The sequence below is a fragment of the Ammospiza nelsoni genome, chromosome Z (genome assembly GCF_027579445.1).
Source record: "Ammospiza nelsoni isolate bAmmNel1 chromosome Z, bAmmNel1.pri, whole genome shotgun sequence".
Taxonomy (NCBI): Eukaryota; Metazoa; Chordata; class Aves; order Passeriformes; family Passerellidae; genus Ammospiza; species Ammospiza nelsoni.
The window spans coordinates 18,210,586-18,238,308 of record NC_080669.1 but is presented as its reverse complement, the minus strand read 5'-3'; the positions used below and the strand labels follow the sequence as shown (position 1 = coordinate 18,238,308).

The window sequence follows — 27,723 nt, the reverse complement described above, 5'->3', positions numbered from 1 at the left end:
CTGACCCTCAAAAACTATGAAGCAGAAAGAAACACACCAAAGAGATTTTCAGTGGGCTGAAATAATTAATAGATCAACAGGTGGTGCAGGCCCAAGTAGCCAAGTGAAGAGATCAGCTTTAAGCATTTGTAAAGACTGGTGCTTGAACCTGCCAGACAGGCTCAGTCCTTCTGCACAGACTTGCAGGTAATCCTGTGGTCCTCACTGATGTCACAAGCACTGCAGATGAGGGAAATGGCACAACAACAGTTCATCAGCACTGGGAGCCAAAAGGTCACAGAAAATGCTTCTTAGTGGGGCATAGTTTGAAAAAGCTAAACTTGATGGAAACTGATTTTTTCACAAAACCAATTGCACAGAAATTCCTGGAGCCCAGAGAAGTATTGGCCCTAAGGTTCGAGAGAGGTGGAGGCAATCTGGAAAGAAGCAGGATGGAAGCTTCTGTCAGGACACAAGGGTCTGAGCTCTTTAGAGATAAGAGTAGCAACATTAGCTCTGGAGCACCCAGAACAAACTCTTCTGGTGCAGCCTCAACTAGAACTGCTTTAAAAGTGAGTGGCAGATGCATTTTAGGCCCTGGTGTACATCTCCAGTAGTGAAATAAGAAATGATGTTGCAGTTGTTAATTCACAAACATTTATCTTGTTTACCCTCCAACAAAATAATTGCTGCTTGATTATAACTACAAAAAGGTTTTGCCATCCAGTCATGTAGAAGAGGTGATCTTTTCCCCAGGACACACATCAGACATGTGATGTTGCACATGTCACAAAGCAAATCATAGTCCACTAAGATGAAGTTCACATCCACCTGATCAGAGGCTTTTAGCTGTTATAAGCCTATCATATACCTCTAGCATCCAAGGACTACATAGCTCTATTCTCACTCATACAGAGCAGCCTCATACCAGGAAAATTGATCCAGAGATTATGAACACACCAGCTCCTCAGCTGAAATCCATGGAACACCACAAATTTATTGTTAGTTCAAAGGCTGTATTTTGTTATTTGCCTTCCTTTCACTGAAACAAACAGAGCAAAGTGTCCCCACACCTGATGCATACACAGAGGTGCAAAGGCATGTGTATGCATGCATTGAAACAACTTTACATGAATCTAAGGTACCAAATAATACCCAAAGCTGACACCTAAGAATTAGAAGTTATTGTCCTTTGTAATGGCAATACATTTGAAAAATAAAACAATACTTGTTTAGAAAAAAAGAAGAGATCCTTCATTGAAACCTTTTACCCAATAGACCACTTTCTGTTAACTGTTTTACCTTTGAAAAACTTATGTGGATGGAAAATATTGATGGGGATCTATATCTCATTGCTGTTTTTATATAGACATTGGCACCACAGCAATTTGTTCACACATTTAGTAAAGAAAGAAAAATAAGAGCAGACAATTTTAAAACAGAATAAGCTAGAATATAAATTACCTGATTAACTGCAAAACAAATTCAAGTAATTAAAATAACATGACAGGAACTGCAATTGGGAACAATGGCTCTGGAGATGTTTTATTTTCCATTAAATTACAGACTTCTGGCTGAGACAATGGTGTCTGCATGCCAAAGCTGGGACAGTGACAGTGTGGTGCTGCTGGCATCTCCAATCAGTTGTTCCCTTCTACCACATTTCAGAAAAGCCTGCACTGCTTGGCTTAGCTGAAGAAGATTAAGCAGGCAGGAACTGTAACCCACAGACAAACAAAAGTGACAGCTCAGGCGTATAAGCATAGCCTACACACCACATCATTGCTTGTGAGTGACAGAATCACAGAATATACTGAGGTGAAAAGGGCCCATGAGGATCACTGAGTCCAGCTCCTAAGTCAGTGGCCCATACCGGGATCAAATCCACAACCTCGGCATTATTAGCAACATGCTTAATCAACTAAGTTAATCAGCCAAGCCTGACTACCCAAAGCAGCCATCTGAAAATCCTGTTGAAGACAGCAGCTACCAAAGCAAAGTCTTGCAGGAGAGTACTTCAGCTAGTGAAAGAACACAGAGAGCAGATGCCACCTTCATTAGTTCCTTTCTATACCAAAATCACCGTGTCCTGTGTTGACTATATGATGCTGTTATCCCCAATTCTCTTGTTCTCTTTATGCTGAATAAGTTTTGCACCTTTAAGACTTGTTCCAGAGAGTGAAGGGGGGAGAGAAGAAGCAGCAGTTTGTTTTCAGACACTGCACTCACTCCTCCACATTCCTGCTCCTGACTGTGTTGTCTGCGGATGGACAGACAGTGGGACAAGCTCTCCTTTGCTTTTAGTGAGTTTAGCTAGCTGAGGCAAAGAAGTTCCCTGGCCTGTGTTTTTCCCTTTTCTCTGGAGCTGTTTAAACCTTCTCTGGACTGAACACCCAGGGGAGCACCGGCAGCCCACACCTGGACCCACCGGGCCGGGCCTGGGCCGCAGCACTTCCAGCGCCCGAGGGACTGACCAGAGACTGAGTGAGCTGAGCTGCAACCCGGGCAGGGACTTTCTCAGTTTGCCATCTCTTTTGGACCAGCAAGGGGTTTTACTTAATAATATTGTTTAGGTTTTATTGTTTAATAAACAGGTTTTTTCCACTTTTCTCCAAGGACGTATTTTCTCCTGGACTGGTTAGGGCGGGAGGGGCCGATTGAATCTGCTTTCCTAGAGAAGCCTCTCTGGGGGTTCTCTCCCAAATTTGCCCCGAACCAGGACACAGCGATATTTCCTAAGGTCTACGTGCACAGATTTAGTACACTCATTATCTGAGGGGGGGAGGACACATTGTGTACAACCATTACGCAATGTTTCAAAAATTTTCTGTTGGACAAGTAAAAACTCTTGTCCATCCAAGTGAATTACACAAAAAATAATATTAATGTTGACTGTCAAGTAAGGAAATAGAAAGAAGCATAAAACTCCTGCTAGTAGTGATCCTTTGTCACTGTTCAACAGCAAAATATGTTCAAAATAATAGTACATAAAAAAAAGGTAGTATATTTTATAAAAAATAAACCCACAATTACTAGCATACACTTCTACTCCCAACTTTAAATACCTTAAAAATTGTATCATCTCACTAGTCCTCATACTTTAGGGAAGTTTGTCAAAATTCTTTGCATTTTGCAGAAACAATTCAGCAATTTTTCCAAACACATATGAATTTCAAGGGGAATTTAGAGACAAAACCAATACTAATGGGAGACAGTCAGAGCTGTTAACAAGTGATTAGGACCCTGGTTGTCTTATAGACCCCTGTGCAGCTGGAGTTATCCATAAGAGTCTCCTTAAGTCATTGATTATTCTGATTAAGGAATTCCCCTTACCATCTATGAACTGAGGACAGATTTCACTGAAAAGTTTTGCTAACTTGTCCTAAAATTTTGAGACTCTCTAGTGAACATTTTCAATGTTTCCAGATAACTTAATGTGCAGTCTGACACACTTCAAAAATGCCTGGCTTTCAATAAATGTGCTAATAATTCACTTTTAATACGTTTTCCATTTCCAGTTATGGAAGGAAGCAACTGGACTTGTTAATTTCCTCTAGAAGTCTTGCTCTGCTCCACTGCTCATATAATGGACATTTGGTGAAGGGTATTTCCCTTTAAAATAAACAGATATCCTCTATCTCTCAATGTAATATGGGTTATGAAGTTAAATTTGAAGCACTCAACAGCAGAAATGAAAGATTTCATAAACAATTAAGCTTCTTATTCGGGTCATTATCTGTGGTCTAAGCTTTCAAAAGCAATTCAGGATTTAACTGAAAGACATGAGTGCTGATAATGGCATTTTTTTGGTGTTGCCTTTATAAACTGGTGTTGTTCAAACTGCCACACTTTCCTCTCTCTCCTTCTCTCACAACACCAGCAGGAGAACATTTATATTACTACTGGGCTTCTTTCTTTTTCCACTGGCCATCTGATGACATGAAATTTCCTTTGAAATTACTGTTTTGAAGCTGTGGGGGATTGCCTCCCACTCCTTACAAACCACTGTAGTAGATTCTCTTTGAGGAAACAATATTCCTCCCTGCTGAGAGGCAGAACTGCAGACTTTGCTGCTTAAGGAGCTTTTGCACTCAATTCATAAGATACTTCATTGCACTGGAAAGCTGATGATCAGCCTGCCCAGTCAAAAGCACTATGACACACGGGCCTGTCTAGAGAAGATTAAAGAGCAGATTTTCTTGAAGTCAGCTCTTCCCTCTTACAAACAGAATGGAGAGTATTTAGGAATAAGAGTGCCTGTACTTTTAGATATTTAATTTTCATTTGTATATGAAACATTAGAGGTACAAGCTCTTAGCTACAGAGAGACAATTTTAATCTAACAAGGATTGCTTGCATCTTTATAGTCAAAACAGTAAGCTCTGGAATCACCAGAATAAGCAAAAAAATTGGAACAAATTTACACAGCAGCTGAAGACTTGAGTGTGTATATCCTTGAGTCCTTTTTCATAACAATGCATAGAGAAAATGAGAAAAATGCTTAATTTTACCTTCATAAAAGATTGTCTGTTAATTTTCATCTTTGTAAGATGAAACAAAAGTGATTTTCAGTGATTGCATTTTACTTTCAATTTTCAAAGTTATGCAAGGAACATGAGCATGTGAGGAACAAAGAAATGAAGCCCCCATCTCTAGGTCTCTGAGAGTATCACAATGAAGCCATGATTAAAGGATTAAAACCATACCAATGTCAAACACTGGGTTGTGGTAGACAAAAATAGATGCAAGGCAACAAAATACAGAAAACCATTTTCCAAGAAAACTGAGACCAATTCAAATTTCAGAAATGGCACCAGTTTTATTTAAACAGATGAAGGAGCCTTAAAATAATGTGAATTGACATTAATATAGGTTATGCCATCACTCTTTCACCTGATTTTGGCTTATTCTGGTGTCCCTTCACACCACTTATAATAAGAAAAATTAAATTAATATGCTTTGGGTTAAATATAAATTCAGAATTATACATATTCTTGTGCAATAACTGAGCTACCTTGTCTGTCAGGAGATAGGGACCTGCAATTGCTCTGGACAACTTGAGGGAGGGTGAGGGGAGGATTACATATGTGTCTATATACAAATGGGACTAAAGAAGACAGAGAAAGATTTTTCTTAAGGGTACCCAGGGAGCAGATAAATAGCAAATAGCACAAATATAATCACAATGAATACCACTTAAATATTTAAAAAATCCCACACTTTTGCTGTGAGGGTGGTCAAACAGTTGAGCAGGTTGCTCAGAGAGGTTCTGGAGACTTTATTCCTGAACATATGCAAGGCCTGACTGGTTATGGTCCTGGGCAACCTACTCTAAGAGAACCTGCTTTGATGGATCACTTAAATGATCTCAGTGTACAAGTCACAGAAATGTGGTAGCTCTGCAAATGAACAACTTTAGATAAAAAAAAACCCCAGAAATTAGGAAAACAAAACAAAATAAAATAAATCACAGAAGGGAACTATGTATTCTAAGAATAAATTGCACATAAGACAAAAAATGCTATTCTAAATGCCTATTCCTAATCTAGATTCCTATTCTTTCCTGTTTTATCTTCATATGTGATAGTGCTCATTGTAGGAAGAATATTTATGGTTCGGGAAAGACTACTTAAATATGAGAAACCTAGTAGGGAAGAAAGAAACAGGAGATTTCACAGAAGCTATTTAGCAAATGTGAAGCAACAGAAGCTCTCCTGAGCTCTGAACACTGCTTGACATTATGCAGGGCCACAGAGCTCTGTGAACACCTGTGGCTTTCTATAAACAATGTCTTGCCTTGGAAGGGATACATTGCTGTTTATCTAAGGCTATGTCATTTGAAAATCTAATATATAGAACTATGAGGATGGTATCAATAGAATGTGGGTAAAAGACATGACACGGGATGCACTGTGGATCAGTTCTACAAGCCTGTCTGACAAACACTGTGTAAATTCTATAGACTTCAGGTGTCAAAAACAGTCCTTATGGGTATCCAAATCCTTTAAATACTCACACAGGGAGCTCGTTAGATTTTCAATTTTGCAAAAAGGTTTTGCTCTACTGATGGGAGCTGGCCTGTTGAGGTCTAGTGCACCCTCTGGTCTTTGTCAGCTTGTAGATCACATTGCTTGCCCCAGTGTGAAGCTGAGGCAATACCAAAATGATTGTATAGCACCATTTTCACTGATTTCAGAAATCTAAGCAACAGGCCTGAAAAGCCACTTCCTTCCTACTGAACATTCAACTAAATGATTCATATGTTTTTCAACCAAATACTTTAACATTAATTTCTTTAGAAACCCATCACTACTGAAGATGGGATGCCATTGCCTATAGTTCATTATTTCCTAGGAACTTAGTTAAACTCACATGAATATTTAAATTAATAGAATTCCTTCCTCATCTCTTTCCTTGGATTGCTTTATTCATGAAGTGTGTTTTTCTCCTGCTCTTCTATGAAACTGACTGCACTATTGCTAGTGGAAATAATTTTACCATGTTTATTAATTTTATTAAACTGAATCTCAGGGTTTCTGCTGACCATCATTTCCAAGGGGTTTCTCTTTAAGACAAACCATAAGGAAACCTCTTCTTAGTCAGATCCTAGTGACTTTGTCTCAGATTAGCGTGTCTCAGTACTCTCTGACTTTGGCTAACTATCATGGTTCAATTCATCCTTCAGTTTCATCCTTCAATTCCACATCACCAAAAGGATGGGGATAATATATCTTTTCTGCTGGCCTTGACTCTTGCCTGTGAGGAGGACAAGACCTCTGCAAAAAGCACCATCTCTCTTGGCAAACACAACAACATGGCCTGTAAGGCCTCAAAGAAATTGACAGAGAGGTCATGCTGTGGCTGTTTGAGTCAGTACAGAGAGATGGCCAGTGTTCAACCAAGACAAAGAAGGTCCCTGGAAACCTTTGTCCTAAGTTTTGAATCTTTCAGCAGTGCTGAACAGGATGATCTGTACACTAACCTATGCAGGCTGAACTGGTTCAGTGAGGAGAAATTTTCACAAATTTTACCCAATGTCCAGCCTCTGCAAGGCTCATCCACAGAAGTGACCCCCTGGCATGAGCAGGCATTTTAACAGTGTTGTGTGGTTGCTTGGTCCAGTCCTTGTATTTGCTCTTTGCAAAAACACAAAATAACCAAGGGAATTCTAAATATTTGTTTGTGATACCATTACTTGGTTAGAAAATTTGTCTCTGTGTGTGTATACATGAACAATAATAATATTAATTCATTTGTGATCATTTTTAAATTGCATTGATTTGAAAAGATAACTACATTATATGGTGTAGCCAGTTCCTGTCCCTTCCTTACACAAAAAAGAATTAATGATCTTTCTTCTTTAATTTTGAAAAACACAAACATTTTTGCTTGCTTTGGCAATGTTCTGCAATGTAATCATGTACAGAAGTCTAGTATAAACATCAGCAATTTTAATAAGAAATACTGCTATTTTATAATTTCTAGTAACTTCTTCAATATGCCAAGCCCTAGAGGTAAAAGCTTTCCACATCCACACTGCATTGCAGTCTGGCTGGCACATGTGAAAGGCAAGCCCTTCAGGAGAGAAGTTAGGTGACTGTGCACTCCAGGAACACTTCTCCAGTTATACAAGTTGCAGAATACTGGCAGGTCTTTTCTTTGTCCAGCCTGCAGGAGTGAGCATTTGGAGAACCTTTTGGCCCCATCAGAATCAGGTGATACTCTGAGAATCTCTATTTTCACCACCCTCAGACCTGGAAAATCTTATCCACATCTTTGAAAATTCAAATTTTCAGTGAAATGCAATGGAAGCTCTATTACTTTCCATGTTGTGTACTAACATGGAAAACTGAGTAATAACAAAAGGAGAGAGAGAAAGAGGGGTGCTGAAACTGGCACAACAGAGTGCTAGTAGAATACCAGACAGGACAGGGGGTGATTGGAAGTACAGTGGGAAGAAGAAATAACACAGTCATGAAGAAGTCAAATCAAAGTAATTAAATGGGAACTAATGAGATTAGCCAAAACTCTAATGATACAGTCAGAGGGATGGGAAATCAAAGGGCATTCACCTCCTGTGAGAAAGAAAAATGTGCATGTGCAGAAAGCCAAGACAGAGAAACACAAGGGCATGGATGGGAAGTCCTCTGTGTACAGTAAGGTAAAGAATAGTCCCTCTGAAAGCATTTGACTAGAACAAGAGGTAGAGCTATGATTCAAGATGAGGAGGGATCAAGGCTGAACAAGGTCACATGTCTGAATGGCAAATGTCCCATGCTGCTGACAGTGATGGCTTGAGATACTGTGGTGGCGTGATCCCCCTTAACACCTTCTCAGGCTGCATTTTTCTCTGAGAAAATGCTTGTTAGACCTCATCCTTGAAAATGCCACCTGGGCTCAGATCCTTCTGAGCTTATCAAAAACGACTGTCTCCTCTCAGAAACTCCTCACGAGCTTCTGTTTTTCCCACGACAGGCCTTGGAAAATATTTATCTGGCTTGAATGGCATAACTTTCCTGTTCTCACACTATCAAAGAAAGTGCCAACCCAAACTGTGGCCAGGATGAAACATTGTAATGACTAAAGTTCACCCTCATGCAACCCTATAAACAGAGTGGGACCCATCTGGAGATGCAAAAGCATCTGAAGTGAGTATATTCACTGACCTCTGAGGAGAATTTTTCCACAGGTACCTTGTCTTGCACTATGTCTGCATATGTCTGCATATGCACTCTTTGTGCATATGTCTGGAAGTTAGGTTATGTTATAATTTAGGATAAATGCTGTTAAGTGTTATTTCTCTATTAGATTGTTAAGGTTAAGCTGTAAATAAAGATATGAGTTAGGTTAAAGTACTGTTCAGTTTAAGTGTTGTTAAGCTTTAAGATGCATTCTTTTTCATTCTTTTTTGCACTGTCTTTACACAGAGACACACATACACACTTAGGTAGTTTCAATTAATTTCTGTTTTAATAGCCGAGGTTTTGTTTGGCTTTGTTTTTGCTTGCCTCCCCCCTTGTTGTGCCTCAGCTGTCCTTTGTAAGTAGAGTGAATCTTGCCAACAAATCTGTTGTGCTTCGTGGTTTAATATTAAATCTGACTTTTGCTCATTCTCTTGCTGGTGATTTTTTGAGCAATCTCAAACACACTTGTTCAGGACAGATATGAAGGTGGTTTTAGAACAGAATAGTTAAAAAAAAAAAAAGGCAAAGAAAAATATCAGATCTCTGTGAAAAATCAGACAGAACAGGAATACCTAATAAAAAAATATACCAATATACCAATGGCTGGGCATTTTTATTTCTTGGAACTGACACTAGGCTTTCTTGCTCTTACAGGGTGAATATTTGGCAGGCTGCACAATATCTGAACTTGCTTAAGAGTAGTAATTACCAATTAAGTAATTTGAGTAAGTAAATAAAATATTCACATTCCTAGTTTGCTTTCAGGCAATAAGTTCCTTATCAATACTTATTTCCTCAGTATTCACAACCACTTGTGGTAATCTGCTGTCCCCCCACGTAAACCAAAAATAATAGAGAATAGTATTCTATCCATTTTTAACTGCTGTGTAACTTATTCCCCTCTTTCAGAATTCATTTGCTATACTTTAATTACACTCCTCTATTAAAATGTGTTTCAAAGCACTTCATATGAAGGCTAAACAAAACAACATCCTAAACTTCTGCCATTTATTGTGACAATCTGTCAACTTGTTGTGACAGGCGTAACAGATTGGTAGCAAAAGCTGAGCAGCAAAGGCTGGCTGGCTGACTTTTGTTTTAATAGATGATACCCTTGCTTGGCTACATTTTTAAGAGTGATCAGAACTAGAAAGACCATTTTCAAAATAATTTAAAACTCCATAAAACTGCAATGTAAGTAGTGTTGCAGTCTTGGGGGGAAAGGCAAACCACAGCTTTTTCATCCACACAAGGCCTTAGAGGAGACATGAACTTGTTTGCATGCATGAAACTTGGGATGCAGATTTCTTCCTGATTCAGTTCAGGTTCATTGATAGTTTGAGTCAGGGCTAGGCTGAAGATGATGACACTGAGTCACTGTTAAAAATCACTTTCCAACTTCTCCTCCTGAAGGCAGTCTGTCAGGGCTTGGCCAGGAAATCAGATCACTGTTCTTATTTCCTGTGCTGTGAGGTGTGGGTTTGGAGTCACAGAGTCACGGAATATCCTGAATTAGAAGGGACAGCCCATGATCATCAAGTCCAACTTCCGACTCTGCACAGGACACCACAAGAGTCACAACATGCGCTTGAGAGCACAGTCCAACCACTCCCAGTGGATAGGCTGGGGAAAAAAACCCAGTATTATACCCCTTTGGCAAAGAAGAGGCACTTTAGCTATCACTGCACAGCTGAAGCGGCCAGACAGATATAGGCCCTGCAAAAAATCACTATTTCCATATCAAACATATGGAAACCACAAACCTGGAAACTTCTTGCTGGGAACAGAATTGCTAGTAAGAAGTTTCTGAAAACAAAACTGACAAGCAGCCTCTGGCTGGCTCTGCTCATGACTTCAGCACCATCAAAGGACAAATCCACCAGAAATTAGCCCCATAACCATGAAGACCTTAGCTAAAACTCAAAATGCCTCTAAAAAGGTCTAGAAATGTGCAAACCAGTACAGTCAAAAGCATACAGAGTGTATTTGAAAGACACCAACAATACCCCAGACAACCAATTTTCCAGAACTCACCAGCCACATACTTGACTGCACCAATAATGACCAGAGACTGAAGTAAGGAGATAAAAACAGTCCTGGAGATAAAACTCACAGATCTGTTTTTTGTTTTCCTGCAGAAAAAGCAGCCAAATATATTTAAGATTAGTACAATTCATAACAAAAAGCCATCATGATAAATTGGAAGTGTACAATATCTCTTAAAATGCCATTGCCCAGTAAACACCATATTTATACATTGTGATAATCATTTATTCAGATGGCAACCTGATGAAGATGGATCAATTAGTCATGCAGAGGCTGTACTGGAACCAGGAAACATGAGAAGAATTAAGAAAAGGAGACAGAAATAAAAGCTGCATATAAAGAAAGTCAAGCAATTATGTCTGTTTTCATCCAGTAGAAGGAAGTGTGAGGATAGAGGAAATATTTTTATCATGTGCTGTGCAAACAGCACACAAGATAGCTCAAGACAAGAAAATTACTTCCAAAAATGCTGTGAAATTCCGCAACTCAAGAAAATTGCTTTTCAAGTATCCTATTCTAAGCTTAAACTTAAAATAAATACAAGAGTAAAAAGTCATGAAATGCTATGAAAAGATGCAACCAAAGGGTTTAGGGTTCTCTGCATGCTCTTTTTATTTTTTTTTTCTGGACTCCAAAGCCAGGCAAAAACCCAGCCCAGGCAGACAAAGAGAAAGGAAAATAATTGTCTGACTAATGTACTTTCCACACTCAAAAGAGAACACCAAAAGTTGTTGGGTGCTCTTCTGTAGCTGAAGACAAGTGTTGGTGCTTCTAATGGTGCACAGGGTACCACTGGCTCTTATATCCATGCCCCAGGAAGGCTGACAGCACCCTCAGAACTTCCACCTTGCACAAAGCCCTTCTTAGGTCACAGCAACAGCTGTCATTAAACTCTTGAGTTTGTCTCACTAACATGACAGGGAGTCTGGAGTCAAGTGTCCAGAAGAGGAAAATTAGAAAAATAAGGCATTTTTGAGATCTCTAAAATGTGCTAAAATGAAACAAATATTCCTAACATTCCCATAAGATGTTTTAATTCAAAAGGAGTGGCTTATCTAGAATTGCCTCCACTCTAACTCATGACTTAGGAAAACTCTGTCTTTGACTTTAAAAGAAATACCTCAAAGACCTTTAGAATGTTTTTCATTTTTATTGCCATGTATTAAGCCACTCAGAAACTCTGTATCAACAAAAATGCCCTTCGACAAGATAGTTCACAAAGTCGGTAGAAATAAAATAATTCACTAGTAAATCTGACAGACTTCATCAGGAAGTCTGTAAGTCTATTTCACTATGTCTGATATAACTTTGTACATGCAAATGCTCACTTATATGCCATTCACTGAAAATTCACAAAAGCAGTTGTTTCACAAAAAAAAAATACGAGGTTCAAAAGTTATACTGCTGTTGAAACGTCCTGTTACCATTGTGAAGTTTTCTGATTCTGTTCTATATGCTACATTTTCCACTGGAGACTTACCCTGGAGCCATAAAAGCTGCAAGGCTGCCAAAGGATTTTTCACTTCAGCAGGCCTTCAGAGAAAACCTAAATATTGTTTATAGCCATAGTAATGTATACAGTCAGAATCAGACAGAACACATTGGCCAAATACCACTACCCATTTTGTCCGTGCTTTCTTATTTTCATCTCTAGAGGTTATGATGCTGTGGGGTTCAACTCAAGGCACGAATGCTGGCAGCATGCTTTCAGAAGGCAGATGGCTGAAAAATTACTTACCCTATCCTTATTTGTCTCTCTTCTCCTGAAAAAAAATCGTAATTTCTTCAGGTCTACAATATTTCCAGTTTGTATAGATGTATGAAAATAGCATCAGAGATGCAATTTGGATTATAAATAAAGTTGCCTTTAGAAAAAAGACTGGAAAATCGATGTTTTAGTCCCCTACAAAAAACAGCTTGTGCAAAGCAAATGCCTATAGATATTAGCAAAGTTTAATTTTTGAGAGATATCACTTTGGATTCTATTATGAAAAAGAAAATATAACCAGTTGGGTTATCATTACTCTGCTTATTCTCAACTTCACTCTGCATGTTCAGTTTCATATAATGGTTTGTGCTTGAAGATCATCTATTTCCAGAGCCCCTGACATGGGCAGGGATGGCATTCACTAGATCAGGCTGTTCAGGGCCCCATCTAACCTGGCCTTAACCACTTTCAGGGATGTTATAGTCACAGATTCTTTGGGCAACCTGTTACAGTGCCTCACCATCCTCTGAGAAAAGAATTTCTTCCTAATATCTAAATTAAACAGCTCTCTCTCAGTTAAAACCATTTCCCTTTGTCCTGTTACTGTCTGCCCATATAAAAAGTCCCTCTCCCTCCTTTTATGCACATAGAGAATTTGACAGTTGCAGAGCAATTAAGCTGTGCTTCTGATACATCTATGTGCTTCAATATAAATAAAAGGAAAACAATCTGCCTGAGCAGATGGAGCAAAAGTACATGCAGATGTGAATGAGGCATAGCATGGACAAATTTAAGTTAAAGTAAGAAAGACCATGGGAAAACAGAGAAGAGAAACTGTGCAGGAAAGTTCACCATTGCAGAGACATTTACTTCCCTGTCCTTTTTACTCAACATGAAAGCATGGCACAAAGCTGTTCTTCTGACAGTTTTCTAGATTCTCCTGCTAGATCACTGTCAAGTGGTACTGGCAATGTAATATTTCAGGACCTGGAAGCAGAGCAGCACACAATCAGACTCGAGGCATGCAGCACAAAGCTAAGGTAACTGGAAGCCCAAACAGTTTGCACCTCCACCAAATACTGGCAAGTGACAATAGCTGGCAGCTTGGCTGAGGAGCTGGGGGTCTGGGCACAAGGACAAACCAGTGGGGCTGAGCTGATGCAAAGCCCCCAGGTGATGGGCACCTCCTGGCACCCCAACACCACAACCCCGGGCTAATGGCTGCACCATGCCAGAGCTGGACATCCATGTAGGCAGACAAGAGCTGGGGAGAAGGCTGGATTGCAATGCCCCAAGGGCCCTGACATTAACTTCACAAGATTCACACTCTGCCCATAATGCCCTATCTGATCAAATACCTGAGATGTTCGGGGAACCTGCAGAACAAATGGAAAAGGTGCTAAAAGGATTAATAAAGAGGAGAGGAAGGAGCAGAGGAAAAATGCCAGCCCTATGGCTCTTAACCATTTTGTAGAGATGTTGCTAAATCATTGATAAAATTTATTATTTTTTTTACCTTCAGTTATGATGGAACTGGAACTGATCATGATACTCTCTAATTGGTGACAACAAGGCATTCTTATAAGAAACTATCTCTGGCAGCTGTAGTTACAACATAGATAATATGTTACATACTATTTCAACACCTCTGCTCAGTGCTGTGTAGGAGATGAGATCATTATTCACCTGTTTGGCCTGTGGGACATGGTAGGGGCATTCTGTGACAGCAACTTTTTCTTTGGCAATCTTCATTGTGGTGCCAGCTGTTTCCTGCACAAGTTGTTTTCTAACTGTACACTGTCTTCCATCACTGCTCTGTACCAACCAATAGGCCTGGGCAAAAAGACAGCAATAATGAAATTAACTTCTGACAATTATGACATGTTGAAACAAGGATTATTAATATTCCCTAGGAAGATCATTCTAACCTAGTTTAGCCAACCAGCCCTGTAAATCTGGCAGTAAATAGCAAAGTTCACCTAAAACAATAGAAAATTTGGAATTAAAACAAAATAAATTGGTGGTATTTTATCACACTTTGGAATGTTGAAATTCTTGCATTAATTTTAAAGTGGGCAACAGCATCTAGTGTGTAATGATGAAAGTGTAAGAAATCTCTCACTCTCTGAAACTGAGATGCCTTCACAAACAGCTGTGCCATTGAACAACGTGAAGTTCTCTTTTGTGGCTGAATTCTTTAGTTCACATTTTATTTTTTTCCCTTTCTTTTTAACTTGGAAGGGACTATTTAATTCCATTGTTTACTATCACCTAATTCATAGCAAGAGTCCTGAGTTATTGCTGCAACAACTTGCCATGAAAAATATAGAGATTTCCTTTTTCCTTCTTGAAAAAATTAACCATATAAAGGAATCGATAAAATCTGTTTCCACTCATTAATGCCTCAGCCTAAAATTACAGGTTTCTTCTGCCATGATTTTGGTGATGTGGTTTGGAGCACGGGTTGTTGCCATGAAGAAACATCTATAGGTACAGCTAAAGCAGCAGAGGCTGCCTGCACAGGTCACCTGAACACAGCTCAATCACTAGCTTGTGATGGTCCTCTGTTTTTAATCATCTGTGTGATTCCTGCAGAGTTTTACCTCTAGCAATTGAAGCAGGAGTTCTGGAAATTAAACATTAAAAAGGAGGACTACCTCAGAAAAAGAGTAAAAAAAGATGAACAGTTCAATGCAAGCTTCATAATGACTATGTATCTTGAGATTTAGCAGGATGTTGCTTGGTCTGTGCAAGAAAATGACAAATGAATGCCATTTAACATTTTACTTGAACAGTTTTCCCATTCAGAAAACTATCTGAAATACAATAATGGGAAAAGCAGAGCTGTGAAGCATTTTAAAAGGCTGATTACCTTTCTAGAATGTATAATCTGATACATGCTTTGTTTATCCAGAGTAAATTCAGTAGTTGAAAAGATTAATTGAACCTATTTTATGTACTTGTACATGCTCTCACAGAGAAAGTAACTTACTTTTTCTTTTCTTATTGACTCTTGCATAAGAGCCTGCAATACAACAGCAAGAGTAAAATGACTCTTCTTAATTTAGTAGTTCATAAATCTTACAAGACACCAATCCATCCAGTGGTTTGTTGTTTCAGATTTTTTCCTTCTTTTGTATATCCAAATAAAATAGGAGTTCATGCAGGAGATGCACAATATTTGCTGTTGCTTTTCTCCTCTCCCAGGGTACAAGAGGCTTACTCATGCTCTACCCCCTGCTCTCTATCCCTCCCTCCCCATAAACATAATGCATGCAGTGTGCATACACGTACATGTACATCTATGTACATTAATTTTTGACTTTTCAGCTAATGGACAAGAAACTGCTATGACTTCAAGGCACAAAGCCCTCTGTTTTGGAGGAACTGTGTGACCTGGCTCTAGTAATTTGCTGAGGATTAAATTTACCATCCCAGCTACACTCACAAAGTGAAAGATCTTTAAAAAAAAAGTTATGCTCTGCATGTCTTTTGCCCTCTGCACTTGATGTTCATCTCAATGCCTTGGACAGCAGCTTGTCACTTAGTTGTGACTTCTGTGCATAACACTCTGGATGGACATTTGATCTCTAATGGCTACAGGTTTTCAAAAGATAAATGGTATTTTTGCCACCCTGAAGAATAACATATGAACCCACACTGGTTCATATGCTATTCATCAGGACTAAAGACTAACTTAAATGTGCAGTTGGTCATTCCACACCTTGGGCAAAAAATTCTTCAGGACTCAGCATTCTGAAGTATCCTAAGAGGGAACTTTTCCTCAGTCCTTGCTAATAACAAAAGGCTTGCTTCAGTTAATTCTCTTTTTTGGAGACTACTGACAACATACCTAGATGAGCAGGTTGCCAAGCTAGGCTTGGGATGTTTCCAGGTCTTCTATCACTCCATGGCAAAAGCCATGAAACCTGTTGAACTGCAGATAGTTCCAGCTTGCTGGAAACTGGCCCTTGAAACTTCTTAAAACTGCGGCACTGAACATCTGTGGCACTGCTGATGATTCATCTACCAGTAAAATATTCAATAGGTATGCATGACAACAGCAGCAGTATTTTCTGCAGCCACCTTTTGGATTCTTGTCCAGTTTGGAGACAGAAATATGCTTCATCTCTGCAGTTTCACTTCAATGTGATGAACCTTAGAAACTCATTTGAAGCACAGCAGGTGGGTACTAAAGGAGGAGGTCCCTACAGAACACCCTAGGTTATTATGTATTTCTGAAAGGATGAACCACAAACATCCCAGGCCTACATGAGTAAGCTCTGCATGCATGTACAGCAAAATAACTCTGGTGGGTTTATCTGCTCTCATTGTCTCTCCTGAGATTTCAAGTTACCCCAGTGTGAGAGACTGGAGAAAATCATTATTTGCTCAAAAACAACCAAAGTGTGTGTGTGCACGGCAGGGTGGCAAGGCAAGCTCTGCAAAAAGTGGGATGATGCACTTTTCCATATTCCACCTCCCTGGAGCCTCTAACCCAGCTTTAAAATGGTTATCAGCCACTGGCACACCAGAAGCCCCACATGGAGGGGGGGGTTCCAGGAGGCTAAAGCAGATAAAAGCAATTGCACAAATACCATCTCCCTAACTTCTTCTTCTTCTTGAAATCTGGGTAACTTAAAGTTGGATGGGTTAGAGTTTGCTAAGTCAATGTCTTGTGAAATGCTTTATGTCAATTGAATGTTTTAAAATTTGCCAGGTACCCTTATTCTCTTAAGTTTGCCTGTAAAAATTTGTTTAACCTCCTGAGAACACTGTGTTTCTCCCATATGCCTGTCCCAGGGAATAAAAATCTTAACCTTAAAGAAACATATCAAGAGAGTCCAGGGCTTTACACCCCAGGTAGGTAAGACACCTTCTTCTCAAAAGGCACCTGGAAAACAGGCAGAATATCCAGGAAAAGTCAAATAGCCCTGGATAAGGTTATGTGGGTTGCTAAATCCAACACAACTGCTGGCTGAAGTCTTGTCTAAGCCTACAAGATTATGCCACAGGAACTCTAGAAGAGAATTGATAAAGCTCATTTCCTGCCCTGAGCTGATTAACACAGCTCAGTCCTTGTCTTGGTTTTGGCTGGAATTTGAGTAGGTATTTTTTAGAAGCAGGTACAGCACTGTGTTTCAGATTCAGTATGAGAATGATGCTGATAACATACTGATGGTTTGGTTGTTGTTGGCATGCATACTCTGAGCCAAGGACTCTTCAGCGGCTCATGCTCTAACAGTGAGGAAGCACACCAAAAGGTGGAGAAAAGCATGGCCAAAACAGGGAACCTGAACTGGTCAAATGGATGTTCCACAAAATAGAATGTCACACCCAGTATATAAACGGGGGGAGTTATCCAGATGAGGGCCTGTCTGGGTTTGGCATTGGCCAGCAGGTGGTGAGCACTTATGTTGTCCATTATTTACTTTTCTTTGGTTCTCTCTCTCCCTCATTTTTATTACTATTACTAATACTACTATTATATTTTCCTCCAGTTCAATCATTAAACTGTTAAGTTTCACTTTTGTTTTTCCCCCCAGTTCTCCCCATGCCAGTGGGGTAGGGTGCTGTTGAGTAAGCAGCTGCACGGTAGTTATTTGCCAGCTGGGGCTAAGCCATAATGCCTTCTCTATACACGTACAACCCTTAGTAGCAGCTGACGCCAAGTCATGCTGCTTACTCACACTAGGCAGGTAGGTGCAGTGGGAGTCATGAGCTGATTTTACACAAGCAGCACTGGAAAGCAATGGTGGCCTGTAGCACACTTGTTTTCCTCAGTTGTGCTCACTGCCCTAGACACCCTTCACCCTTCACCCTGTTTTACTGACAATTTCCTAGCAATCAGTGTAATGAAAAACAACCAAATGAAGTTTCCCATGCTGTAAATGTCTTTGAAGTATTGAGAATGTTTTCTGCCAGCTTGCTCTTTTCCAGTGTTTGCAGCAGATCCCATGTAGCATGCAGCTCCCGAGACCTCAAGAGCAGATTCCCATGGGACTCCTGGGTGGTGCAATGTTTGCTCTCAAAACAGAGAAGCAACCCTGCAGTTCATTTTTCCTCATTGCACTGACATTTTTAAGCTGAACCATCTCCTGATCACTGTGGCCCAAGACCATGCCATCTACAAACAGGCCTTCTTCATAACAAACCAGTAAGTCTAGGATACCTTTCCTTTCCCTAGGCACCTCTCTGAATACTTATAACACAAAGTTCTTTCCCATAAACTGTAAGAATTTTTCAAATCTGCTCACCATAGCAGGAGGCATTTCCAGCTGGTCTCTAGAAAGTTGAAATCTGCCACAAGGAGAAAGGCTGCTGATCCAGAGATTTCTCCTAATTGCCTGTTAAATTAACTTCTCGGCACTGGCATCCTGGCTGGGCAACTGATAGAAGACACCCACCATATCTGCTTTGTCTTCCACCACATCATCTTCACCCAGAGACTCCCAACCACATCACCACCCACTGTAAGGGCTGTATTAAACTTCTCCCTTCTATTTAGTGCAAGAGTTCCACCTTGCCCTGCCCTCTCCTCGATAGCCTGTACCCTCCATCCCAGCACTCTGGGTGTAGGAGAAGTGCCACTTTTGCCAAGGATATCCCAGCTGTGTGAATGGACCAAGCCTTCCAGTCAACAGCACTTGCAGCAGCAATCCCTGAGCCATCTGCCAGGGACACCCCAGGCCCTGAGCCCCTGCCCCCCAGGAGAACTTGGTGCTGAACAGAACAGAGGGAGGCACCACACTCACTCCCAGGAGACGCCAGAGAGCTCTTGGCAGCCAACAGCCAGACTGGACCACGGCAAGCCCACCACTACAGTTCTCAGCATGCGGCCCCCGGACCTCCCAGTGCCCTGGCTCCCTCAGACATTTGTGCTCTCTGAAACCTAATCCCATGGTAGGGACCAACCTGACCCTGCAGCCCAGAGACGCTCCCAGGGCAAGAGTGGAGGTGACTGACTGTCACCACTCCTGACTCCCTCTCAGGCTCAGCTATGCTGTGCCAACTGACTGGAAGGAGCAGCCTTTCTCCACAGCCTGGGCACTTCCAGGTGATGAAGACGACGGTGTAAAAATGCGGTGTCAGAATGGTGGGTGCTGCTGCCTATTATCTGTCCCTAATAAAATGCTCTTCTTGAAAAGCAAGCGGAGTTAACGTTCAGGCAATGCAGTCAAACCCCCACTCGATACTCACCACAACTGGCTCAGCGACAGAGGCAAGAAAGTCTCTTTTGCAAGGTTTTATTCCAGCGGAGCGTGGCTGAAGGGGACCCAGCGAGGAAAAGAGAACCACATGGAGCAGGCAGCTTGAAAAAGGGAAGGGGTGGGGAGTGGAGCTAAAGGCTGGGCAGAGGAATTTGGTCTCCAGGGGAAGGGGGGTGGCCACCAGGGATACCAATCCAGTGTGGGGACAGGACAAACCAGGGGAAGTTGTGACTCAGAAGTCGATTTGGGAGTCTGTTTTTTCCTCCTAGGAGGACCAACTCTATGATAAGTAGTTACTGCTGTTTCCAGGGCTGTGAAAAAGCCCCACTCTGGAGCAGGTAGAGATGCCCTTATGGAAGCTCAAGCCCATGGAGATCTCACACAGGAACAGGCTCCTGTCAGGAGCTGAAGCCTATGCTTAGGAGCACATACAGGAGCAGGTTTCCTGGCAGCTGGAGCAATCTGTTTCAGAAGTACTGCATACCTGTAGAAAGGGCCCATGTTAGAGCAGAGGAACGGTGTAAGGAGTAAGAAGCAGCAAGAATGTGATGGACTTAACATCCCCATCCTTCTGTACAGCTGGGGAGGACGAGGTAGAAGAGCACATATGAAAGAGTGAAGTTGAGAAAGGAGGGGAGATTAGTTTCAGTTTTGCCTTTTTTTTCTTCTCCTCCTACTCAATTTTTCACTGGCAATACAAGACATTAATTGTACCCAGCTCTATCTGGCTAGTGACAGTACCTTGTCCTTGCCTCAACCCAGCTTTCCCATCTTACTTTCTCCCCCATCCTGCAGACAAAGGAAATTGACAGAGCAGCAGCTTGACTACCTGGCAAGCAACCAGCCATGGTCAAATCCATAAAACTCATGGAGGTAATGCAGGAGAGACAGTGAAGGTACCCTCTTCATTCAGCCCTCAGAGCTACTGCTGTGCACACAGAAAAGGGCCAAACCTGGAAAACAAAACCCTGCCAGAGCCCTGTGAATTGCACATACTTGCAGCAGGACATCTAGGATGCGCTGACCTGGGTGAATGATGGTTATTTCAAGGAGGTCAGGAGGAAGACCTTTTATTGCCAAGGCTAGACAAGACAGATGTTTTTCAAGTATGCAGCCACAGGATATAAAGAAGAGGAAAAGACTTCTGGAAGATTGCACAGCTATAGAATGCACAGGCTCCAAAAAGGGAAATAAAAATAAGAAATTTGAAAACAAAAATGTTTCCCAAGGGAAAACTCTTATTTTAGAAAGGGTAGGACAGAGCGGCCACCCAGCTTTTGGGAAAACTCAGAACTGAACCAAACCCAGGCAATCTGATCAAAGTTCCTGCTTTCAGTGAAGGCTTGTACCAACTGATCTCCAAACAACCCTTCCAACCTGAAGTTCTCCTGACTGCAAAAATATCCAATGGTCTGGATACGTAAAACACTCAAAACCAAAAGAAAAAACTCCATTTGCAAAACACACAGTACATATGTAAATATATTTAAACAAACAACAAAAAAAAACTTATTGCTTTATTCAGACTTTGACATATTTGAGAATTTCTGTGGAAATAAATCAGTGACTGCTTTTCAGCAGAGATCTGCTTAAACCAGAAATTGAAATGATGCTGGAATTCAGAATGAATCACTTTTTATGAACTAAACATTTTTCTGGTCTAAGAAGAACAATCCCCATAAAATGCATTTCTAGGCTCTTGTTTTGGATTCCTTTTCTGTTGTTTGGTTTACACAAAACTTTGAAATCCACTCTGTGGATGGCTTTATGAAATTAAAACTTCCAAAGAGCCCTCTAACAAACTTTTAAAATTACATACTAGCAATATTCTATCTTCTTTGACTTCAAAGTGCATACACATTCAAAAGTTTTATACATTTCCTAGACATCTTTTTAACAGACAGAAACCCTATCAGACATTTTAGTTTTCAAGGGGAAAAAGAAAGTCGTTAAATTCACAGTTTTAACAAGTGTTCCAAGGAAAGCCTACTACATTTTTTCTTCTGGGAAATCAAACCACGAGGATCTGCTGACAAGTCTCTTAGGAAGTCTCAGTATCAATGGCTCTCTCTCTGGACACTCTAGGAAGGAAGTCCTGGGGGAAGGCAGTTGACTGGAAGGCGCTGCTGGTGCTTCCTGAACATAACTGGTTACAGTTTCTGTGTGAGAGGTGTTACTGCTGGTACTCACTGTGGTAACACTCTGATCAGCTGCTGTTTCCTGAAGTTTGACATCAGCATCTCTAACGCCACCATCTAAGTTTTCCCTTGTGTCAGAGATATCACACTTTTTGTCTACTTCTGCAGTTTCCTCACATCCTGTCCTCCTCAGAAAAGAAGATGGAGACTCATTTTCCCTCTCATTTATTTGAGATGTGCCTGTCCATGTAATACTGCTGTCCCATCCAGTACTTTCTGGTTCCTTGCTACTACTATCACTATCAATTGTAATCACCACCGGAGAAGAATGTACTGAGCTACTCTGATGTTTCCGGTGTTTCTTCTTATGCTTTTTCTTTTTCTTTTTAAGATGCCTCGTTGTGTCCGTTGCTTTTCCTTCATAGACTATCTCCACGCTTGGACTCCTCATTTTCTTCTTCCTTTTCTTACGCTTTGTCTCGCTGCTTGCACGATTGTCTGACAGGCTATCTTCATTTTTGCAGCAATCACCAAATTTTGAGGAAGTTTTCTTGGACTCATTTTCTCTTTCTAGACTTGTGCTTTCCATGAATGTATTCTCCAGGTGGCGAGTTTTGTACTTCCTTTTTCCACCAGGCTTTTCACTTTTCATTCTGTCATTTCCTCCAGAAGGAGTCCTTGATCTGTTGCTTGACCGACTCCTTGACCTGCATCTTTCGTAACAGTAATAGTGCCTCTCATGGAGTCCCCTCTGGCTATGCAGATCTGTCCTCTCAATAAATGATCGTATCCTGTATTCTGGACTAGCAGACTGCCGCGAGTAAAGAGTGTTAGACCGGGTCCTCCTTCTGCTGGAGGATTCATAGCTGTCTCCAAACAACTTTCGACTACAGAAAGCAGAACCCCACTGGTGTCTACTTTGGTAACTGTCTCTTACATAATAGTGATCGCTGTCTCTACTTCTTGATCTCCTTTTACTGTGGCCTTTGCTGCATGAACGTGATCTGCTCACTTCTCTGGATGCAGTGCTCTCACCACTTAGAGAGCCCCTCTGGCTTTTCAGAGAGGCTCTGCTGTCATGAGCCCTTGATTTTCTGCTGCTTCTTTTGCTCCTATGTTTGCTACTATCTCTGCTTCTCGATCGTCTCTTTTTAAGTTGGCTTTTGCTATGGTGCTCCCTTCTAGACCGATGGCCATGGCTGCCTCGACTGTCCCGTGAACAGGACTGTGGGCTTCTAGACTTTCCCTTTTTAGACAATCTGTGATTCCAAGGGGAGCATACTGTATCACTCCCTGGAGAGGGGCTCCAACTCAAGTCCTGTGGAGGCAGATCTTTTCTTTTGTATTTGTTCTTCTCATCCCCTTTTGATTCCATCTTCTCAACTGCAGGAGATAAACAGCTTCTACAACTTCCTACATCCTCCCTGTATGTTGGGGAACGTGGTGAGAAGCTCCTGCTTGGTTCACTGTCACTCCAGCTGTGACACTGGACTGGTCGCTGTTTCTTGACCTCTTCCCTTTTCTCTTCCTTGATGGACTCCTCAGAGTCAGAGGACAGCTCGACCACTTCTGGGGTCCTCTCAGCCAGCGGCTTAACGTACCCAACAATGACACAATTGTCTGAGGAAGAGCCACTGTCGTTTGAGTCAGCATTGGCCTGTAACTCAGTCTGCAGCTTGGTTCTTCGGCTCCCTGAAGCAGAGTCGTCGTCAGAACTTTCTGATGACTCCAGAGGAGAAGCTATGGTTGCACGAACCTCTTCTGAAACGGAATAGGAAGGCCCCGGAGTTTCGTCATCCCACGGGGCCTGACCAAGGCCAGGAACAGACAAACTATTATCCGGCCCTTGCGGGTACGCCACATCGGGAGATATTGTAATGATTGATGAGTCTGAGTGGCTTCCTTCCTCATACGACGGGGCAGGACAGTCGTAATTGGCGTGTTGATCGTATGCTTCTAAGTTAAAAGGACAACGAGCAAAACTGATGAATTCGTGCAGGAAGTGCTCTGTCCGATTCAGCAGAAATGGCTTCAGGTCCTCAGCAAAGGCCTGGCTTTCCAGATCGTACCTGGTTACGTTGCTCATGATGATGTGCTGCACAATGTTGATCAGAGACCCGTGGGCACCAAACAGGACCGTAAGCTCTCGCTTCAGCCAAGGAACCAGGCGGTGAAGGCAAGCAGGGTTGCGGCGGAAGAACTCGGCCGAAATCTCTCGGTATCGGCCGCCGTCCTGGATGCTGCGGATGCGCACGCCGGTGCGGTACAGAGCCCTGCGGAAGGTGATCATGTCCTCCTCCTGGATCTGCCGCAGAGATCTGCCCTCCGCGCTGGCCTTCCTCCTTGAGGCCAGCCTCCTGAGCATCTGCTGAATCTCCCTGTGCCTGTGTCGCACCGGCTCGCTCGACAGCCCTTCAAACAACATCCCGTTATCCGGAGGGGATGGCATCCTTCGGGAAGGGGAACCGCGCGCGCGGCGTTCCCTCGTCAAGGTGGTGCGGTAACGAAACCTCCGGCCGTCGGGGCTGGCAAAAGAGCTTGTTTCTAAAGGGCTGAGGATGTACTCCTTGAAGTCATCTTCAGCACGAATCGTGTGGAAAATGGAAAAGAAGGGTTGCTTGCAGAGCGGGCATTCTGCTTTGTTCTTGGACCACTCTTGCACGCAGCGGAAGCAGAACCTGTGCAAGCAGCGATCCAGATACGCCACGTTGTCAAATCTGTCCAGGCAGATGGGACACTTGGAGTCGGGAGACGCATCTGTCGGCAGCTTACTGGTGCTGGCTTTCGGAGAAAAACTGCTATTTTCTGCAAACTCCTTATCTGATGTCATGTTCTAGAAAAGACAGAGACAGAAGATCATTGCTGTCACAGAGAGGCAAAAATCTTACCCTGTAGAAACCCGTAACAATTTCTTTCACATTTGCAAAACCCAACAGGAGCTCTGAGAGAATGCTGAACAAAGAGGCAGTATGACCTAACTACTTGGTTTGACTTCTCTTCACAGTGAGGTCTAGTTCTTCAGTGCTGCAAGTTTTACACAGCACCCAAATCATGCTGGCACTGATGAAGGTAACAGGCAGGCCTGTCTTCTTCCCCACCCTTAAATAACTCTGTTGATGTGGTCAGTACATTTATTATTTACATCGTATCCTCCAATATATAGCTTAAAAAATCTAGCATTTAAATATGAAAAGTATGAGAACAGTTAACTCTGTACTTTGAAACAAACCAACCAAAAGAAGTAATTGGACTTTAACTATGTTATCACCTTCCAAGTTCTGCTGGACCTGTTCTGTTCCTGCACAGTCTGCCCCTCTTTGTTGGGCATTCATGCTGGACCACACACAGTTTGTTGGACAAGACAATCTCCAGGGATGTGTTCCTGCCAAAATAAGTATTTTTTTTCAAGACCGAAGGACAAACAACCAGATGTCATGCTGAAGTACAAACTGTCTTTTATCTAGTAGGTTGTTATGCTGTTTGCTTGAGATAGTAAGTTTTGTTCACAGTGACTGGTCTGGAGCTGAGCTCTGAATTGGCGTTGAACAGTGTTGATAACACAGAGATATTTTTTATTATTGCTGAGCAGGGCTTACACAGAACCTTTTGTACTTCCACACTTGTGAGGAAGTTGGTGGGCATGGGAGGCTGGGAGGAGATGCAGCTGGGACAGGTGACCCAAACTGACTAAAGGGATTTCCAGACCATGTGACATCCTCAATATATAACATGGGGGAAACAAGGAGAAAACGTGAGATGTTTGGAGTAATGATGCTTGTCTGCTCAAATCACATCAGACACAATAAGGCTGTGGTCTCCTGGAGATGGCTGAACATCTGCATGTCCATCGGAAGCAGTGAATTAAGTCCTTGTTTTATTTTGGTTTTGTGCATGGCTTTAGGCATCCTTATTTAACTGTCTTTATCTCAACTGACAAGTTTTTCAGCTCTCACCCTTTCAATTTCCTCCCTGATCTCAGGGAGTGTGCAAGTGGCTATGTGGTGCTTGGCTGCGGTGAAATAATGAGAGATCTCAAACATGGTCAACAAAAAAATCGATTTAAAAGTTATTTTCAGTTTTGGCGTTACCCTAAGGCATTACAATCCGGTGGAAATAAGTTACCACCATACTTCAAAATCCATTACCCCATGTTTTGCAGCCTGTCTGGCAGCAGGCCTTTGCGGGGGCAGGACACCGGGGGATGGGGCAGCAGCAGCGCTGGGGCGCCAGAGGCGCAGCCCGGGCTCAAGTAAGTGCCGGCACTGCCGAGCGGGTGAGCAGGCCCCGGCCCCGGCCCCCGCCCCGCTCCGCCCGCTGCGACACCGCCCCCGCCCGCTCCCCGCCACCCCTGCCTCAGCAGCCGCCACCCAGCGCCCCGGAGGAGACGGCGCTCCGCCCGCCCCCAGGCCCGCACTCACCGCCGCCGGGCCCTCGCTTCCCGTGCGGGCCAGGGCCGCGGCCGCCTTCAGCCTGTGGCGCGTCCGGCAGCGCCCGGTGCCGGGAGGCTCCCGCCGCTCCTCCCCGGGCGGGCGGCGGCGGCGGGCACCCTCCGCCAGGCGCCGGGACGAGTCCGCCATCGGCGGCGGCGTTGCCACAGGAACAGCTGCCCGCGGGCGCGGAGCTGAGCCGGAATCTGCCGGGAGCGAGGCCGGGGCCGGCGCCGTCACATCCGCGCCCCGCGCAGTGACGCCGTTCCGGGGCGGGGGCCGGGGAGGGGCCGGGATGGCGGCGGGGGGTGGGCGGGTTCCGGCCCGCTGCGCCGCCCGGTGAGTGTTCGCGGGGCAGCGGCAGGGCTGGCGGTACGGAGCAGCCCCGGGGAGCAGCCCGGGCGGCGGCGGCCCCGGGCGGGTGACAGCGAGGGGAGTCGCGGCCGTGGCGGCGCCAAGGCGGAGCGCGCTTTGTTCCGCAGGTGGCGGCTGGCGCGGCGGGGCGCGGCCGGCGTGTCCTTCTCTAGGGGCGCGGGTGGCCTCCCACGGCCGCGGGAGAGCCGCTTCCTGCCCCAGGGGCTGCCCGAGGCAATGGCAGAGCCCGCCGGCGGCGCCAGCGGGAGCTTGGCACTGTCTCCCAGAGCGCAGAGGACTCCATGGAAGACTGGAGTAGTCTTGTGGTTGGTTGAGCAAGTAAAACATAAATAGCACGTAGCAAAGAGGAGACAGAAAAAGCATTTCTTAATAAGCCGTTATTAGGAAAGAGAAAAATAACTGTCCTTACTGATTTTTACAAGTGCATACCTGGAGTAGATAAAAGTGTGCAAAGAACACGGACGAGACCAGTTGTGCAGGCTGCCGCAGGTGGGGCGCAGCCTGCCACGGTACCTGCATTTATTACTACCAGGACTTGGGTAAAACACAAGCACAGCCAGCCCTGTCCCTTTTCTTACCCACAGTCAGTATGGACTAAAGTTTGCAAAAGCACACGTGAATTCACAGATGCCCAGAGTACCAGCACAGCCCTCTGTTCATGTGATAGCCCTGCCCCACATCCTGATCCATTTTACTCATTCCCACGCACCAGCTGGTCCTTCTTGCTCAAGAGTAAATGCCTGCTCTGGCGCTTCCCAACAGGTACTCCACTCCTAAAGATCTCCCCAGGTAGCAGCACAGGCCTATTGTTCATGACTTGCCTGCTCCTCACCAGGTAGCCCATGTTGAAGTTTGCTCAGGAATTACATCTCTGCTCCCAGTAATTTTCCCTGGTGTTCAGGGCAGATGCAACCTCTCTTATGTCCACAGTAGGCAGCACCAGGCATGTGGGCTGTGACCTGCAGCCCTGCTTTGTGTGTGGGTGCCAAGACTCACTGGTTTTACTTTCCTCAGTTCCCCAGCAGGTGCATTTGGGGCACACATACCCATCCTGCCCCCACACTGGCACCTACCCGCTCCCATTGCTGGCACAATAGGAGGGATTTGTATCTCAAATAGTTGTACTCTGTCAACTTGATAAATGCTGTGTGCATG

At 43.2% G+C, this 27,723-nt stretch overlaps 1 protein-coding gene across 2 annotated transcripts; it reads right to left on the bottom strand.

Moving 5' to 3' along the window:
* Positions 1–21,081: 21,081 nt before the first annotated feature.
* TOPORS (TOP1 binding arginine/serine rich protein, E3 ubiquitin ligase) lies at positions 21,082–26,415 on the bottom strand. Of its 2 annotated transcripts, XM_059492525.1 has the most exons (3): positions 26,185–26,367; positions 25,035–25,148; positions 21,082–24,599 (listed from the first exon to the last, which is right to left on the bottom strand). In XM_059492525.1, the coding sequence occupies exons 2-3, from the start codon at positions 25,092–25,094 to the stop codon at positions 21,618–21,620; spliced, it is 3,042 nt and encodes a 1,013-aa protein (XP_059348508.1). In that variant the 5' UTR covers positions 25,095–25,148; positions 26,185–26,367; the 3' UTR covers positions 21,082–21,617. The 2 variants fall into 2 exon arrangements, with proteins under 2 accessions (XP_059348508.1, XP_059348507.1); XM_059492524.1 differs by lacking the exon at positions 25,035–25,148 and having other exon boundaries at positions 26,185–26,415.
* Between the last annotated feature and the right edge of the window lie 1,308 nt (positions 26,416–27,723).